Source organism: Notolepis coatsorum (genome assembly GCF_963971535.1).
Source record: "Notolepis coatsorum genome assembly, chromosome: 11".
In the NCBI taxonomy this organism is placed as follows: Eukaryota; Metazoa; Chordata; class Actinopteri; order Aulopiformes; family Paralepididae; genus Notolepis; species Notolepis coatsorum.
In genome coordinates, this window is record NC_140175.1 from 84396249 (window position 1) to 84416068 (window position 19820).

Here is a 19820-nt window from a genome sequence, read left to right on the forward strand (position 1 = left end):
GGTAGCTCTCCTATTGTTGACAAATAGTTGCCATAGCATGTACACAGTAATGTTCATGATATAATTTTATGTCATCAGTTCTGTCTTATCAATTTCCCTTGACTTATTTGTGTTCGTATGGGTCATGTGGTCGTCAAGGTGACATAAATGCTGCTCTGTCCGGATCTGCCAGCTATGATACTGTAAAAGGCATAGTGGAAATGGACCCAGTGAAACACTTTTTGTTCAGACTCACCGTATCAATGATCTACAACCATCTTACTATTGAAGATATAATGTTTGTAATGTTTGTGCTGGAGCCACTAGATCCAGAACAGCAACTCTGGTCAGAGAGCGGACACAGAGACAGAGAACAGTCCTTTGTATTTTAATGTTGTTCAAAAGGATTGAGTGATTGAGTGAGAATGGTATCTCAAGAGTGAGAATGAGTGAGTGGTTTTCTGCAACACATAAGCAGAACATACAATAATTAACAGAGGTACATACTTACTAATCATAACATGAACACACACAACTGTTGGCATTGGCTCAATTATCCACATGGACCAAACATAACAAAGTAACAAACTAGTCATAGTCATATCATACATATAAGTCACCTAACAACATAATGCAGGCAGTGTATAATGCATAATACATTATGACCTTTAGGAGGCTGTTGGTACCTTATATTACTTCCTCAGAAACGCACTCTCACTGTGACAGCATTGGAACACACACATATGCCAGCAAGATGGCCCCTGCATTTAACCATAGATATCTATCTTTTTTTTTTTAAACTTTGGCCATTCCCCTGGCTCTTTTATACGTTTATCGCATTTATTCTGGTCAAGGATGACCGACAGAAACAGGCTGAAAGGGTTCAGATGGGGGGGAAGACACTCTGGGAAAGGCACGGCTGCAGTCCGGGATTCGAACTCGCTAAACCCCAGATCCGTGACGAGCACGGTTGTCCCCGGCGCCGAAATGGCACTCGCGGTACGTGGTGAGCTACTGGAGCTCCCCCATAGATATCTATCTATGCATTTAACCATGCATTTAACCACACTAGGACCCCTGGGCTGTCCAGAGAGATGCCTGCCTGGAAGTAATAGGACCCCTGGGCTGACCAAAGAGTTGCCTGACTGGAAATAATAATAATAATACCCAGCATAACAAATAGCACAACAAATAATGGGGAATTTACAACACTTACATTCATACTGTGCAGCACCCCTCAGTGAAAACGCATCCCCCTGGCTACAGCGAACCAACCCACTCCTTTCTCTGCTATACTCTCCTCTCTCTGGTCCAAATGAAGCAATGTTAATTATGTTCTTCATTTGTTTTAGAAAAGAACAAAAATAACAGATAAGAGCACCGTTGAAGTACGGGATCTAATTGTCTGTTCCCCTTCAAATCTGAGCGATCTAGATTCCAGACACATCATGAACTCTTTTAACGTATCTGTAATTACTACAGTGTTGATGTTTTTTAGTTTCTTCTTTTCTTTTTTGTAAAACTAACTGATCACAGTTATGTGCCATTTTTGTAATGACACGAGCTAATCCAGTAAATCCAATTACTCCACAATACTGTCTTTGGTTTGTTATTCATGAACCACATTTGCCATCAACTTTGGACAGTTGCAGGGATAGAATGTTGTGAACATTTACAACCGGAGCTTTTCTGTTGTGGCACATTTCCCCCAAAACAAACAACTGCGGTCGCTGCTGCCATGGAATTATGTGTTTGAGAATGTGTTTAATCTTGAAGAGGTATAGTATCCACTAGACAGTTGCTCTACACCACTGCCAGACTCACTTTATGTTTACGACCATGTTACGTTGTAAAGCAGCCCGGTTGAATGAAGGTATTGTTTTGCTTCAGGACATAATGCCTCAGAGCCCACAGCTGCAGCCATTCTTCTTCTTATTATTATTATTATCAACATGGCTGCTTATGAATGTTTCATACTGTAGTTGTGGTTCAGTGCATGGCCACACATACGAAACGATGCTCGTTCCCACGGTATTGCATTAGCTATAAGATAAGATGAGATATTCCTTTATTGATCCCCTTGGGGAAATCGGGGCGTCATAGCAGCATAGCAGACATGAGCAGGGTAATATTGGCAATACAATTTGATCTGAATATAAAAATATGAGGAAAAATAAACAGTGTAAACAATATAATTAACTCTGAATATAATATAAAAACAGTGTAATCAAAGGTGAAGATGAGGGTTTGTATCAGTTATATTATATGTTACAATAAATATGACCAACAAAGAATTAGAATCTGAATATGCTATGAGTAAGAGTAAGAGTAGAAGTAAACAGTATACAATTACACAGGTGCAGTATACACAAAGTACCCTAACGGGCATGATATATACGTCATATGTTGAGTCAGAGTCAGACACACTTAGACCTTCCTAAAGGCTAAAGACAAACACGTAAGCTACTCGTGATACTTTAGGGGTAATATCTATAGGAGAAGTCTTTAATTGTCATGCAGATAAACACACACACATCATGTCTCTACACTTTTCCCCCCAAGGGCAGCCGGGAGCAATCCAATCCAAGTGCTCCTGTCCGTTTTAGCGAGGGACGCGACAGCGTTAGCGATCTGTTCTGCATGTTTTTCCATTGGGTTTATCTTATTGGGAGGGGAAACCCTTGCGATTGGGGAGAACATGCAAACTCCATACAGCAAAGGCCTGGAGATACCCTACCTGGGTACCTGGCAATACCCCAACTTGGTCCCCAAGCGGGAATCGAGTCTAGGACCTTTTAGCTGTGAGGCGACAGTGTGGTGTAGGTGTTCGCTGAGTACATTTTACTCAAACTGAGTACATTTTACTCAAACTTAGTAAAATTGTACTCACTTGGGCTCAAATGGACTCAGTTTGAGTAAAATTTACTCTGCGAAATGTACTGTGTATAGAACTAAAGTATCTATAAGAACTAAAGTATCTATAGGAACTAATGAGGAATGATAGGCGTTTTCCGACTGGAGGAACTTTATTAACAAAGATCCCCCTCCCTTTCTTGGAGGGAATTTTGAATATCTTTGATATCTGTGTAACCAATGGTATCAACCAAAACTCTACTGCAGCAATCTATTACATATAATTGAGCTTCCATCATAATGTTCCAAGCCCTTATACTGTACACTCTAAATTTTAATAGGCACAAATGTTTATTACATCATTTATGACCAGATAGAATAAAAAGTGCACAAATTGCATCGCAAATTACTCCATATAAGATCCTCGTCAGGCCTGTTTCTTGCCATATGCGGACTATGCAGTTGCATAGGGCCCCCCGAAGCCACCAGGGGGCCCCCTAAACTGCAATTTTTTTAAAATGACCAGTCTCTCTTGGTAGGTAGCCAAGCACTCTCATGTGTTGAGTGAAAGTACCTATATGCAAAAAAGAAATATATATATATATATATTTTTTTTTCCTTTCTTTATTATTCACTCAATACACTCTGAATACTGTATATACTGTCTTTGTAACAAAAAAAATCCTGGTGGGGGACCCCCAGACCCCCCGATTAAAAAGTGGCCTGACTGGGGCTATATTTCGCGCTATATCTCCCGGTATGAATTATTTCCCCAGTCCGGCCCTGGCTGTAGGGATGTAACAAATCATCAGCTTAAAAAATGTAACACTGCTTATGACCGCAAGTGGGCGTTTCTTTATAGAAAAGAAAAAGAAAATAAGTAGCTTACTGACAAAAATGTAGTTGCATTTTCAAACTTTATTTAACTTTAACTTTATCTTAAATAGTTCCATTTAAATTTCAATATTATAAGAAATGTAAGGAAAATGCAGTATCAGTCTCATTTATTTGCATTTGGGAGATGTTATAAAGAAAATACTGTACATTTCCTGTACGTTTTCAATAGTTTCTTGATGTAGGGGAGCCCCAGTGTTTCCCATTTATTATAATTTTCTGTCATTGCTGGGGTCAACTTGAGATGTTTGATTTTAATTTGTGAGAAAAAAAAGATATACAAGTTTTTCACGGATCTAGCTTCTTTCCCTCTTAAAGTGCACCAGATTGATGCATTTAAATGTTAAATGCATGCCCACCTTGAAGGGTTTGGAATCCCCCCAACATAGTTTCACAAAATAGGGGCCCCCAAACAACATTAAGCATAGGGCCCCCAAAAAGCTAGAAACGGCCCTGGCGCTACCTGTTGAATATGGCTATCTGACCTCCTCCACCCCTACACTCCCTCCCGGAGGCTGCAATCCTCAGACACGGATCTGCTCTCTATCCCCCACACCCGCCTATGAACCTTTGGGGACAGAACCTTCAGTGTGGCGCCTCCCCACCCTCTAGAACTTTCTCCCGGCTGAGATCCGCTCCGTCACATCCTAGGACTCCTCCTCAAGAAAAGTTGTCTCCCTGTCCTTCATTGTTATTATTATTTCTTCTGCTTATGTTTTGTGTCTTTTTGTTGCTTTGTAAAGCGTCCTTGGGTTTCATGAAAGGCGCTATATATTATTACATATTATTATTATATTATTATGGTTAGGTTAAGGAACCGCCTGGTACGGCTGCCAAATGACAGGGTGACTAAAAAGATATTTAATTGGGACAGAGCACACGGTCATCCCTGGTCAAGAGAGATGTCCATGATTTATTTTTTTCTGCTGACTTAAGTATGATTTTTAGGAACAATCTGCAGTGTAAGGTTCACATAATTAAAACAAAATAATCAACAATCCGGATAAGTGGAAGGTGGAGATATTGGAAGGTGGAGATATGGAAAAAACCTAAACTTAGAAAATATGTTGAAATTAAAGATGAGTATTTTACTGAACCTTATGTAATGTTAAACTTAAAGAGAAGACAGAGGTCTCTGTGTGCCCAGTTGAGGTCTGGCACCCTGCCATTGGCTGTGGAAGTGGGTATAGATTCCAAGGTAAACCTGAGGAGGATCGGTTGTGTGTTCTCTGTGATCTGGGAGTGGTGGAGGATGAATATCATTTTGTTTTTTATTGCCCTTTGTACACCGATTTGAGGAGGGCTTTATTTGAGAAAATTCAATTTGTAAATCCGGATTTGTTTTGGCAGTCTGAGAGTTGTATGTTGAGTTTTTTTTTTGTGGAGGAGATTTTCAGTTTTGCAGGATCTTTGGAGAAAGCATGGCACTTGAGACAAAACACACTATATCCTATATAATTGTATATGAATTCCTCTTGTTTCTTAGTTTACATACATTGTTTACAGCTTGTTATATTACGTTTTCTTTTGTTTTCTTTTTTTGTGGCCATCTTGGTCTATATAACTTATTGTCAAGTATACTATTATATACTTATTGTTTATGTGTCTTGTAAACCCATATGGGCTGGGCATACATCTGTATGTAAGACACGAAAATAAAAAAAACATCAATCAATCAATTATTATTGATTACTATGACTTGCTGTCCTGGAGTGCTGACCGGAGTGTCGGACATCCCGTGATGAAGGCCGGGAGGTTGCGACCCCCTCTGCGTGCCCCCCTGTCTCCGGAGGTCTCGTAGTGGTGACCGGAGTGCCGGACGTCCCGCGATGATGTCGGGGAGTTCGCGACCCTCTCTGCGCCGCCCCCTATCTCCCTGTCTCCGGCTGTCCCTGAGCAATGACCGGAGTGTTGAATGTCCCGTGACTAAGACGGGGAGGACGTGACCCTCTTTGCGCCGCCCCTGTGCCTCAAATAGATCCGCTATCAGCTCTATCTTTAATCTTTCAAAATGTTCAGTTGCTATCGCTATTTGCTTTATCTTTAATCTTTCAAAATGTTCAGTTGCTATTGCATGCACTCATCTGTGTTTCACTACACACATGAGTGCATGCTTACCAACTGTCCGTCTGCAACACTACTATCACCAACATCTAAGAAGGGAGATCCCCCCTTGAATGGCCCTTCTAAGGTTTCTCTCCTCCACACTGCCTGTGGAGCTTTTTTCCCTATTGTTAGGTTTTAGTGAGTTTTTCCTTACCTTCGCGTGGGGTATGTCTGGGAGTGCTTGCATTCTTTAATTTTTTATTTAAATTTTTTGCATTTATCTAAAAATGTTTGGACCTTATGGTGTTCTTGTTCTGTTCTTGACTTATTGTTATGTTTTCTTCTTGACTTGTTTAAAGAAGACCTGTACGGCCCATGGGGACATTAACGTGTGTTGTCGGGCCTTATAAATAAATTTGATTTGATTTGATTTGATTAATTTGTACCACACGCCGTGGACTGCACAGACTGTACGAAAGTGGGAGAAGTGACAACAAAACTCCATTGACCTGTAGGAAGTGTTTTTGCTTCTGTTTGTGACTCTTCTACAGCGCAAGGTTTAGGTTTTCCATCTGACAGCAGCAACAAGGGTTCCTCTCCTGCAGGGAGGGGTTAGTCGTGGGAAGCAACTGTTGCTTAATGCAGGTCTTTCCCACAGTCCAGGGGCCTTTTAATGAGGAAAGAGAAACGTGTAATGGTGTAATAAAACACATCAGCTGCACCTTCATTTGATTTCCATCGCATTAGGCTCAGTGACTGGCGTCAGCAGCCAGGCCACTCTGTAAACAGTGCTTGGTGAGCACCGCATCATGTGTGTGTGTGTGTGTGTGTGTGTGTGTGTGTGTGTGTGTGTGTGTGTGTGTGTGTGTGTGTGTGTGTGTGTGTGTGTGTGTGTGTGTGTGTGTGTGTGTGTGTGTGTGTGTGTGTGTGTGTGTGTGTGCATGCATGCCAGTGTGCGTAGCTTGCGTATGTGTCTGTGGGTCTGAGTCAGGGTATGGTGTCTGTACACTTACCGCCTTGATGGTAGTCTCTTCAACATCCGCCGGCTCCAGGCACACACAAAGACAAAGTCCTGCCAAGTCTGAGCTACAGTACGCTGATGACTGTGCCCTCTTAGCTCACAGTCCAGAGTCTATGCAGCATGCTCTCAACACCATATCCAGTCTGTACCAATCCTTCGGTCTTCAGGTCAACATCCAAAAAACCGAAGTCATGTCCCAACTCACTTCCCGAACCTCTACACTTCCCAGTTTTCACATAAACGGTGTTCCACTTTAAAACAGTGGATCATTTCACCTACCTCGGCTCCACTCTGTCCTCATGCTGCTCCCTTGACGCGGAGATACACACACGTATCAATAAAGCCGCATCATCCTTTGGACGCCTACACAGCAGGGCTTTTGAAAAACGAAACCTGAAGGTCAGCACCATGGTTGCCATTTACAACGCAGTATGTCTCTCCACTCTGCTCTATGGAGCAGAATCCTGGACCCCATACCGCCGGCACATCACCAACCTGGAGGCCTTCCACATCCGCTGCCTACAAAGGATCCTCGGCCTGACCTGGGAAGATCGAGTCCCCCACACAGACATCCTCAACAACACCAACTCAATCTGTATGGCCGCAGCTGTGGCCAAAAAACATCTTCGCTGGATAGGGCACACCATTCGTATGTCTGACGACCGCCTGCCCCCCGCCAAGTCCTCTATGGCCAACTGAGAGGAGCAAAGCGGGCTGCTGGAGGCCAAAAGAGACGCTTTAAGGACTATACCAGGGACCTCCTAAAGTGTGCAAACATCAACACCACGCAGCTTGAAACTCTGGCACTTGACAGATCAGCCTGGCAAGTCACTTGTGCCACTGCAGTTTCCCAAATACACCAAACGAACCAAGACCGAAGATCTGAGAGGCGCAGACAACGACACCAGCGGGCGGCTGGCATCCCCCAGGTCGCTGAAACACAACATTGGTATCTATCTTCTTGTCTTCTACTCTGAAGAAGACGGTAAGTGCATTTTCAATTCAAAATGTGAATAGAAACTGCAAATCAGTTTACCTACAATGGGAGTGTTCATTCTCCATTGTTAAACGGTTGGAAAGGACAAACTTCCTGTATTTGATTTTTGAATAATTTGAAGGGAAATATCATATCATATATCATGTCGATCTCTTGCACACCTGAATAAAAGTCTTTGTGACAGGATCGGTGGAGTAGAACACTCGATCAATAGTGTTTATTTATTGCAACTTTACAGTCTTGGACCTTCCTCAGGCACATGCGATAAATACTGCTGATAAAGTGACTGATAAATTTCTACTCCTCAGAGGAAAATATTTGTGAATCGATTTCATTGAAAGGGAATTGATCCATACAGGCTATATCGATTCTTTCTCCTGCCCATGACTTCAATATGATTGTAACTGAGGGGTACAATTCCCTGACTGTATTAAATAAGTATGGTATCATTAAACCACTACTGTCTTATGTACATTACTACTGGCCATACAGTACACAGGTATATGAGATGAACACCTCCACAATGACACGGTTCCACACAAATCTGGGTTAGAATAATATTTATTAGCAGCAATAATAGTAGATTACATTACTTTACTTAGAGTCGCGCTTGTAAGGCGAAGAATGTGCGTGAATAAATCAAGAGCGTAAGTCCATTATAATATTACGCAGGAGATAATGAATACCACCTGTATCTTAGGAATTATATCTATGGTACACTAGTAGGGCAGCGGGAGATACTAGTAGGGTCCCTCCGGTTGTAGGCCAGCAAGGGGAGAGGATTTGTCGGTAACGAAAGTCTGGGTCAACGAAGAATAAGGAGACTCCAGGTACAGGAGACGGTGCAATAATCTCTTGATCCGCAGACGAATAACAGCTATTCTCCGGCATGCAGCTCCGCATGGAAGAAAGCTAGCCAGCCTCAGGCGTCTTAGAGGCGGGCTCGACGTTGCTCCTCACAGGGTAAATCCCACACAATTGTGGGTGTAGACGATTCTCCGCTCCATCAGCTACAGGACCAAAGCAAATATAATCCAGCCGAAAAGGGCTATGCAGTCGTCGGGTAGGTTATCCAGTGTACATATCCACACGGTCCTCGTCTAGGGCTCCTCGGATGAAGGCGCCAGGTTAAGCTGCCCAGCCTGGATAAGCACACTAGCTGGTACGAGGAAACGTTGGTAATGCTAGTCACTGTAGAACGGTAGCCGCACGATACACTATACATAAATAGACTATTACTGAATTAATAGAATAGGTCGAACTCGACGGTACAGCGTTAAACTCTGATACTTCAGCTATCAATTCGCACGCGGTCTCAATGCTCTATTTTGGGGCCAAACAGGCCCTACTTCACAGCACGTTGTATCGTGGTGTGAGGCTTCACTTGGGTAACTCGAACTACTTCTGTATTCACCTGCGCCATATTTATACGTTAGGTGAACAAACTAGTACCAGCCTTATTCCTGTCTCGTATTCTTGCGCAGAGCCGGTCATGTCCAGGCATGTCTTTGGCGGTGACTTTGAACTAGACCTTGGGGGTATGGCAGTGGCGCCTAGTGGATCGCTATCCAATAGAAGAACGAAATATTATGGTCTGTACTAGGTAAAGGGATATTCCGTGTATATGTACAAAGAATACACAAGGGATATCAGACGATATACAAATACTATACAATATATATCAAGTAATAAATATATATATTCGGTTTAATCTGATCCTTCGTAACAATGATGTTTCTATGTGAAGCTAGAGTTAGCTTTTTTCTACTTTTGCAAAATTACCCTTTTCTATGGCAACATCAGCATTTTCGGACACTTCACCAAAAAAAATTATTGTGATTTATTTTGCACATAATCTCACACATATCCCAAGGCTGTTTTCCACACATTCATTTAGTTATTGAGAGTAAATATCTCCTCCCGTAATGTCATCAGAGGACACAGAATCCTTGTGTTGTGTTAATTACAGCTAAATAAAATTATGTAGATGGGTAAAATAGAGATAAGGATTGCATTAGGGATTGCTATTTCTTCTTCTACATAATTTCATTGAGCTGTAATTAACACAACACAAGGATTCAGTGTCCTCTGATCACTGGTGCCCAAATTCAAATTCGTTAACTCAGAATAACTGTCAAACTAAATGAATGTGGTGGCGGCTAAGTGGCGCAGTGGGCAAGGCGCTCGCCACTAATGCAGGAGATGCTGGGTTCGAGCCCAGCTCTCGGCGTTGCTACCAGCTTGGCTGGTCGTTCATACTAATACAATTGGCAGTATTAGGGGGTGGGAAGCTGATGGGTGGGGATCGGATGTTGTGGACAGCGATTCCTACAGGTCGGTTGGTGCACCTGCGCAGCAGAATCAGGAAGCGACGGGGGCGGCGTGCCCTCCAAACGCAGACCCCCGACGCTGAGAGATTGCGCTGTGCAGGTGAAAAGATGCGACTGCTGCTTCCTCGAGTACCGGAGGGGACATGTGATGTAAGGCTTGGTCCTCACTGCAGCCGACCAGTGGGAGGCATAGTCTAGCAACGTTCAAGACAGGGGAGGGGAGAATTGAAGGGAGAATTGGCGAGGCGAAATTGGGATGGGAGAAAAATTGAAAAATAAGGAGAAAAAGTGGATAAAAAAAATTAATGTGTGCAAAACCTTGGTTTAGACTAGAGCCTTGGGATATGTGTGAGCACTGTGAGATTATGTGCAAAATAAATTGCTGTTGTTTTTTCAGTGAAGTGCCCCTTTAAATGACAAGGCTTACCTGGTTTTACACTCACTCCAGCTGAAATGAAGATTTGCTATCATCTGACAATTTACAAAGGTTAGGTTCAACCCCTTAGTTGTTTCTGAGAGCAAAAAGCTACCCCCCTCTCATGTATTCTGTACATCATAGTGAAATAGGGCGATTGGTTTTCACTACCGCTGTGATCAAGCACAGAGAGAAAGCTATATTTTATGATCCAATCAGATCCCCTGGTTACAGCTTTCAGGAAGATAGATCTTTAGTCTGGAGGTATTCCAGACCTTAGCAGGATGTCGCTTCATGGAACAGCCGAGTTGTTAGATGCCACATAAAGAAGATAAAGAAAATCTTCATTGGCAGAGACGGGAAGGAACAGAGAGATGGAACTCCCTGCTGGCTACTTCCGTCACCAGCTCTGGGACAATAAGCAGACGTGGGACTCTCCGAAATGAATGGAGTGAGACGTAAAATCGCTTATACCAGGAAAAGTAGAGGAGGTTTATTTGATTGAGCAACTGTGAGGATTCGCCTGTCCCTGGACCTTTTTTCCCTGTCTACTCTCCTCAACAGCCCCCACCCTTGCGAGGACTTTTCCCTGTCTCCTACTCTTCACCAGCCCCCACCCTTGCGAGGACTTTTCCCTGTCTCCTACTCTTCACCAGCCCCCACCTTTGGACATTCTTGTTCCTCTACCTTCACGCACCTGTTGGGAGTTTGCGATCAGCTCGGGAGAGTACTTAGGTTGCAGACTCCCCTCCAGTCCTGGTCGGGTCGTTCTGTGTTCTGTACGCTGGTTCTGTACGCTGGTTCTGTACGTTACCATCTACTGCCGTTTCCTGGAGTGGGACATCGTCTTCGCTCTCTAGACTTCCACGGGAGGATCCCTTTGTTCTCACTCCAGACGTCGTGCCATCTTGTTGCTACCATCACCTGCCGCGTCTCCGGTCTCGGACCCCGGCTCGCCATCGCTCCCTATTCCACGGGGGGATGGCGTGTTCTCCCTCGGACCCCGGCTCGCCATCGCTCCCTATTCCACGGGCAGTGATGTACCTGAACGCGTTCAATGAACGATCGTTCATGACCGCGTTCGTATTTTGGGCGAACTTGAACTGAACGTACTGTATATCCGCTAAATGAACGTAATTGAGAACGCGTTCATTCTCAGCCCTGTGTAACGGAGTTCAAAAGTGCGTTCATTCTCAGCACTCTATTATAACGGCGTTCAAAGATGTGCCATATTTCATAATGCATTTCAGCCGAAAACTCAGTTAAAACACTGTAAACAGGCTTAAAAATTATGCGTAAAACCACCCGATCTGGCAACCAGCCTGTCACCCCCTGCCACGTCATCAGACTCCTCCTCACAACAAGCAGTGGAACAGGAATCTGCGCACAGAGCCGCAGAAGCAGCAGCACTCGCTCAGTCGGAGTCAGACTCTACCTCTAGACGTCACGTCGGCGTATGCATTTAAAAGAGTTTACAATTCAAACTATTTGATAAACTTCTACTTTCAGCCCGGAAATGCATTCTGATAAACTGGATTAAGGATAAGCCTCCATTTTTACAAATGTGGTATAGAGAGATCTTCGGTGTGCTCCTACCCCATGAAAGACACTGTGCAATGCATAGAGTCAACAACGCTTCCTTTCAGGAGGTGTGGGCCCCACTATTAGACTATTTTCCTGCTGAAATGTATCGGATCCTTCTAAAGGCCCAGTGCCCCATTGTATGGACAGACCTAGGATAGGAAAAAATAAATATATGTATGTCTACATGTGAATGGGCTCGAGGCAAGTGCAATACTGTACAGTGCCTGTCTTGGTCTGCTTTCCTTTTTGCTTGTTTTTTTTTTTGTTTTGTTTTTGCTTGCTTATGGTGTGGATGATGGCATAGAGATGAACTGGAGGACCCCCCCCCCCCCTTGTCCCAATGTGTGTTTTTGTAATGTAAGTAACTGTACGTGAAAAATCTATAATATTTTTTTTAAAAAGAACTAAATTCGTTCATTTTTGAAACCATGAACTTTAGTTCAACATTTTGAATTATGAACTATGAACTGAACTAGTTCCTTTTAAAAATTTTGAACTGTGAACTGAACTAGTTCATGTAGAAAGTGAACTTTCCCAACACTGTCCACGGGGGGATGGCGTGTTCTCCCTCGGACCCCGGCTCGCCATCGCTCCCTATTCCACGGGGGGATGGCGTGTTCTCCCTCGGACCCCGGCTCGCCATCGCTCCCTATTTCCACGGGAGGATGGCGTGTTCTCGCCCCGGTCCCCTGGGATCCCCTTTGTTCTGCGCTGCCCGTCTGCAGCATCCGAGGAGGAGGAGGAGGATTCCTTTCTGAGCAGCAGAGCCCTACTCGGTGTTGGGACGGAAGAGGATCTCCGTGCCCGGCCTCCGCCGTCGGACCCCTGTCCCCGTGCCCGGCCTCCGCCGTCGGGCCCCTGTCCCGGTGCCCGGCCTCCGCCGTTGGATTCCTGTCCCCGTCCCCAGCCCCTCTCTCCGGGCCTCTGTCCCTGTCTCTAGCCCGCCTCTCCGGGCCTCTGTCCCTGTCCCCCTCTCCAGTGCCCCTGGTCCCTTAGCCTGTTCGCCGGTTAAAGGCACAGTGCCGCAGTTTTCATATTTCATGGACTCTAGTGTTTTTGTGTTTTCCCTTAAAGGGACTGTGCCGCTTTTTGTTATATAATAAATAATGCCCTGTTTTGGCTTACTCTCATACCTGTCTTGTGTTGTGCTATTGGGGTCGGTTTCAAACCATAACAGCAACAGATTTGCCACGTTTTCTTACTGACATTTTAAACTCAGAATGTCATTCAGTGGATCTTTTTTAAAAGGGATTTCTTTAATATTTTTGGTGCATACTGGTGACGTGTTTTAATTTACAATATTGAAATTGACATTCCTGATATTTAAGCAGTTGATTGCTATTCAGCACAAGTCAGTTTCTCTAATGACATGAATGACGTGCATTGAGTTTTCAGCCTCCCATTAATTTCCCCGCCTGTCTTCTCTCTTTTGTGGGTTCAAAACGGAACCACTGGTTTCTAATCTATGTTGCATAGTAAAATGACTGTACCTCTTCTCCTGTGGCTGCAGTCATAGCCAAAATTATTTGAGAAGAGACAGGCTTTATTAATTTTGTCTTAACTTTCATTAATCAGTCAAGAAACAGTAAAGAATATTTAAGACTTTTAATGTTTTGACAAGTAAACCCACTAAAGCTGAACATGGCATGGGAACATATATAAAATACTGCATTATAAGAGGTACAGATTAGAATATTCAGTCATATTCAGAACATCACCACTGTGCTGAACTCATAATCAGGGGACACATTATTTTATTTTGTAAAGGGGAATGTCACCCATTTTAAGAATTCACATCCTCTTCCTGTCTTCTTCCCAGGACAGTTCATGTTCCTGAATATTTTGCAATTGTATTGAGTATGTAGTAAAGTGCATCCAGTATCCTCGTTTACCGCAGGACAAGATATGTTAAAGGTGCTATAGATAACATTCAGCCACTAGATGTCATACAAGAGCACCAGCATGTCACACCAAAACAATGGTTTGAATTGATTGATTGATTGAAAACTTTATTAACAGATTGCAGAATGGGTACAGTACAGTACAGCTCAATACATACAATTGTTAAGGGGATGCAGACCAGAGAAAGACTTTCGTCTTGTTTACATCAGGGTCCCCCATTTTCAATTCATCATAACATGACATACACGACATACAGATACAGTACTGCTACATCTATACATTCATGACATACCAGATTTGCAAATACAGTACTGTTTGTGATACAAAAAGAGTCTAGAAAAGAGAGTATATACATTTGACGTAGAGGTATGCTTACAGAGATAATTATTGTAATTATTGTACTATCAAACTAAGTTCAGATCAAGCTGTCAAACTATTTGTCAGAAACATATTTTAGGTTCAACTTTAGGTTGAAATGGAGAAAGTTGATGAGTAAGCGAGCCACCATTTAATTTATATTTACATTTCTTTTTGAAAACGGGGAAAACAGAAACAGGGACCTCTCAACTAGCAGCATGTTTATCAAATCAGGTGCGGGGATACATGCGCAATATGCATATAACATCTAAATAACAACATTAATTTCGGACCCGCCAACATTTTTTAAATGATAAATTCATAAATCAATAATCTTTTGAGGGGAAAAGCAATACTTTTATTCCGCACCTTTCTAAAAGCTCTGTGGATGTATTCTTTGAACTAAAATATGATCTATAAGGTGCCGCTGGGTAAGCACTCGCCTACCACCGCAGAGACACTGGGATCGAATCCAGCTGTCAGCGGTACCTCCAGCTTGGTCAGTCATCCCTACTAACACAATTGGCAGTGTTAGCGGGTGGGAAGCCGGTGGGGTATGTGTCCTGGTCGTTGTAAACTGCGACTCCTACCGGTCTGTCGAGGCGCCTGTTCAGCAGGGAGGGGATCTGGGGGAAATAGTGTGAACCTCTGCACGTGTTACGTTCCCCCAGTGAAACTCCTTGCTGTCAGGTGAAAAGAAGCATGTATCGGAAGAGGCATGTGGTAGTTCTACACCCTCCCCAGGCCGACAGTGGGGCAATGCGTGCAACGACCAGGAAGGGAATTGGCATAACGACTAAATTGGGATGGGTGAAAAAATACCGAAATACAGAAAGCATTGTGAATTGATTGAACTGAATTGACACCAACCCTGCAGAGTGCACCGAGTTTACCTCAGCTGTGAAATTGATAGTGAATATTCAGAGGCTTTTGAACATTTCAATGATCTAAACCAGTGGTCACCAACCCGTCGATCTTGATCGACTGGTCGATCTTTGAGACTGTCCCTGTAGATCTTTCCATGAAAAAAAAAGAAAAAAAGATTTTTTTTTTTTTTTTTTTTTTTTTTTTTTTAGATCTTACCCTGAGAGTCCACATTACAGTTCTACCTTTGTTTTGATGTGAAAAGTGATGCTGCACTTAGCACTGACTGAGAAAGTACACATACAGTTCTACTTTAGTTTTGATGTGAAAATGATGCTGCACTTAGCACTGACTGCACTTAGCACTGACTGAGAAAGTACACATTACAGTTCTACTTTTGTTTTGATGTGAAAAGTAATGCTGCACTTAGCACTGACTGAGAAAGTACACATTACAGTTCTACTTTATAAAATGCTAATTGTAAATATGTTTGTCAATGTTAATAATATGAGAAAGTCCACATTACAGTTCTACTTTTGTTTTGATGTGAAAAGTGATGCTGCATAAGATGACTGCACTTAGCACTGACTGAGAAAGTACATAATAGTTCTACTTTGATGTTTTAATGTTGGACCAAAGCATTGCATGTAATTAGAATACAGGCAAATAAAAGTAATTTAGTTTAAAGTACAATCTTGGCTGTCTTTTTCTCTCAACGCTTCAATAGGTAGATCTTGCCTTCACCAAAAAAAAAGTGATCTTGGGCTTAAAAAGGTTGGTGACCACTGATCTAAACAATATTGAATTTTAATTTTAATGCAAGTGGTTTGGTGTGTGTGTGTGTCTGTGTGTGTGTGTGTGTGTGTGTGTGTGTGTGTGTGTGTGTGTGTGTGTGTGTGTGTGTGTGTGTGTGTGTGTGTGTGTGTGTGTGTGTGTGTGTGTGTGTGTGTGTGTGTGTGTGTGTGTGTGTGTGTGTGTGTGTGTGTGTGTGTGTGTGTGTGTTTGCAATTCTGTTCAGGCTTAGATATGTCTAAAAATGTACAATCAGCTAAAAAGCATGGGGAATTCTCCATCTCATAAAAAAGTCTCTTAATATTTAGTTATAAAGTAGAATGGTAATTTTCTGGAGGTGATGTTACAGAGAGGACGGTCCATTCTAACTTGTTTTTGATTGGTCCCACACTAACGTATGATGAAGGGGATATTAAAGGTTTAGTCTGGAATATTTTCAAATGTTTAGAATGAGGACTGCGTGGATTCAACCATGCACAATTGACAGATCCCAAGCTTTATTGATCCTCCAATCTCAACCCTTGCTTTCCTCAGTCAAACTAGGCTTTTCCCCCTTGGCTTTCTTCTGACCCTCCAATCACAACCTTTGATTTCCACGGTCAAACTATGAGAGGGGGCGGAGCTTGGGAGCAGTCAATTACGTGGGACAAGCATAGTCTTTTAATAGTCTACATGGTCCACATTGCTAGCGTGTAGACTCCATGGCCCAACGTTCAACCAGGTGACACGGTCCTCGTTCCAAATGGTGGAAAACCTAAAAGAGTGCACCTTTAACAGCAGTCTTGACATGAGTCAGCACCACAAGTTCAGAACACAGCTACGTTTATCCATACTTTGCGAACAGCACAAATGTATCCTTCGTCAAGACACCTCTGTGAGCTGTGCAGGGCGGAGGGGGCTGGTGTGTGTGAGAGAGAGAGACCTAACGTTCAGAAAAGAGATACCGCTGGTTCTGTCTTTTACCTCCAGAATGCCTGAGGTTCCCCGGAGACACGCCCTAGACTCCCCCCCATCCTGGTCCGCAAATCCCATGACATGCGGCTGCTGTCGCCTGGGCGACAGGGCGACATCCCCTATAAAGTGTCCATTGGGGAAGTAGCTGATCGGTGTGGGATCTGTCCGCGTTGTCCAGTGGTCAGAGGGCTGGTGGGGAGCTTTGGGTGACGTGTGATCAGGGCCGGGGTCCAGGACGTAGTTGTTCACCATGGTGCTGCACGACGTGGCGTCCACCATGCTGATGTGGGAGGAGCCTCGGGTGACCGTGCTTCCCCCCCTGGCCCGCTTTGCCCCGATCCTCGCCGTGCGCCCGTCCATCTGGCCCAGGATGTGCTGGTGCAGGATCCGGCGGAAGGTGTGGCGGAACTCCCGTATGCGGTAGGCGTAGATGAACGGATTGACCACGGAGTTCCCGTGGGAGAGGATGATGGCGATGTTTATGACCCAGATGTGCGGGCGGTCGCAGTCGTCGCACAGCAGGTTGAAGCAGTTGATGATGTGCAGGGGCAGCCAGCAGAAGGCGAACAGCCCCACGATGATGGCCAGGGACTTGGCGGCGTGCACCTCCTTCTGGAGCGTGGAACGGGACGAGCCGGAGGACGACACGCGGCGGGCGTGTGGTTGAGCGTGCACGACTTTCAGCTTCATCAGGCGGAGCTGGTAGCGGGCGGCCATGAAGATGCGGGCATAGATGACCAGCATGGCAAGCAGGGGCGCCAGAACACAGCCGAAGAAGTTGAAGTAGACCATGTAGCCCAGAGTAACCACTCCTTCAAACAGACACTCGGTCATACCCTCTGGACAGCTGCTGTTGCTGCTGCTGCTGTTGGTGGTGGTGGTGGTTGTGTTACCATCTGTGGAGAAGAAACAGGACAAACTCAATTACAATTCGATTCAATCAGATGGGTTTTCTTCGCACTGTGTGAGTGTGCATTGTGTACACTGTGGATTAATGGCAGTGAGCCTCAGTCAGCTTGTACAGACAGGAGCTCGACCCCATTGACTTTGCATTGGTTTGTGGCGTGTAGCTCCAGATTCTGGGCCCCATTAAAGAATGTATTTGTAGGCCCCCAGTGAATGCGAGCGCGCGTAAGCGCGCAAGCAGAATTTTTTTTGCCATTTTTTTATTGATGAAAACGCATAATATGGTTTTTACCTATACATTCGGATCAGCAGTTCAGCACCTGCACTGTTGGTGGGTGAGCCTAGTAAAGGATGTCGCATTGCGTTCATCTTCAATGAATGGACCAATGCAATAGTCTACCAAAGCCCCCCCTCTCTCTCTATATATCTCACACACACACACACACACACACACACACACACACACACACACACACACACACACACACACACACACACACACACACACACACACACACACACACACACACACACACACACACACACACACACACACACTTCAGAAACAAACATAGTATCAATGAGAGCATCAATAATACACCTGAGTGATGTCTAGTAAAAAAAACAAAAATTGGGCCCCCCCCAGTGCTGGGCCCTTGGAATCATGCTAAGCTACCCCCCCCCCCCCCCCAGCTACGCCCCTGGGCTAACTATCCAGAGCTAGTAGGAGGAACAGCATGGATTGTGCTGAGAAAGGACTCTACCATCAACAACATCAGGAGTATAGGGTACAGAATACACACACTTTTTTTTTATTAAGTAGGCCATGAGAAAATATATACATATCCATATAAAACTCAAACATCTCGTAAAACGATGCAACAGAAAGTAATTTTCTGTTTAGTTTATTTGTTGTTTCCATTCCAACAACATTAATTTGTGCTGAGCTAGGTTACTGTAGCTTGCAGCCGGATAGCTTTCTACTCAATGCACAGAGAGGACATTGGTATCTATTTTCTTGTCTGACTCCGGAGAAGATGGTGAGCGCATTTCTCATAATGTTGGCGTGGGAATTTAAGCAGCATCTCTAATCCTGGTTGTCTGAGAACAAGCTTTTCATCTTTCTCTCTCTCTCTCTCTCTCTCTCTCTCTCTCTCTCTCTCTCTCTCTCTCTCTCTCTCTCTCTCTCTCTCTCTCTCTCTCTCTCTCTCTCGGGTGTGCACTATGACCCGTGTGAGATTTCTGACCTGCGATCTCGTCGGGAGAGCACTAGGAGATGTTCTATCGGTTGCTATCGAGATCTGCTACTAAAAGAAACATGTAAATAATAAACGTCTTACGTGTGTTCCAGCCCAGCATGGGCATGAGGCCGATGCCCACGGACAGGACCCAGCACACTGCGATGATGCCCTTGGCCCTCTGCCCCGTCACCAGACTGTTGTACCTGTAGGAGTCCAAGCAGAGCACAGAACTAGAAGGCAGCTCAGCGGAGAGGAGTATAGGGTAGAGAGAGGTTTAACCCTTTCACCACCACACTACAGAAGGTTGACCTGGTTGTGAAAGGGTTAACCCTTTGTCGTGTGGCAGTAATAACTTTATTTTTATTTTTTTTTATTTGTATAGCACTTTTCATACAGAGGTTGCAGTTCAAAGTGCTTCACAACAGCAAAAAAAAAGTGAAAGGGTTAACCTTCTGTATTGTTGCAGTGAAAGGGTTAACCTTTTGGTAGTGTGGTAGTGAAAGGGTTAACGGTTCAGCCACTAGATGCACCAGCATGTCATTTATCCAATCAGGTGCATTCCATTCCACATGGGGACATGGGAAGTAGGGAGGGGATACAGGCCTGCAACATTCATTAATCAATCATTATTTTGGGAGGAAAAGCAATACCTTCATTCTGCACCTTTCTAAAAGCTCTGCGGATG

At 44.1% G+C, this 19820-nt stretch overlaps 1 protein-coding gene across 1 annotated transcript in view; it reads right to left on the reverse strand.

The window, feature by feature from the left end:
• Window positions 1-19820, reverse strand: part of LOC311237173 (adenosine receptor A2b-like) — a gene marked incomplete at both ends in the record, with an annotated part of 37044 nt that overhangs the window by 12603 nt on the left and 4621 nt on the right. Inside the window, 2 exons of the mRNA XM_084324982.1 lie at window positions 16998-17884; window positions 19235-19338. Coding sequence (XP_084181108.1) covers window positions 16998-17884; window positions 19235-19338 — 991 coding nt within the window. The remainder of the gene's footprint in view (window positions 1-16997; window positions 17885-19234; window positions 19339-19820) is intronic.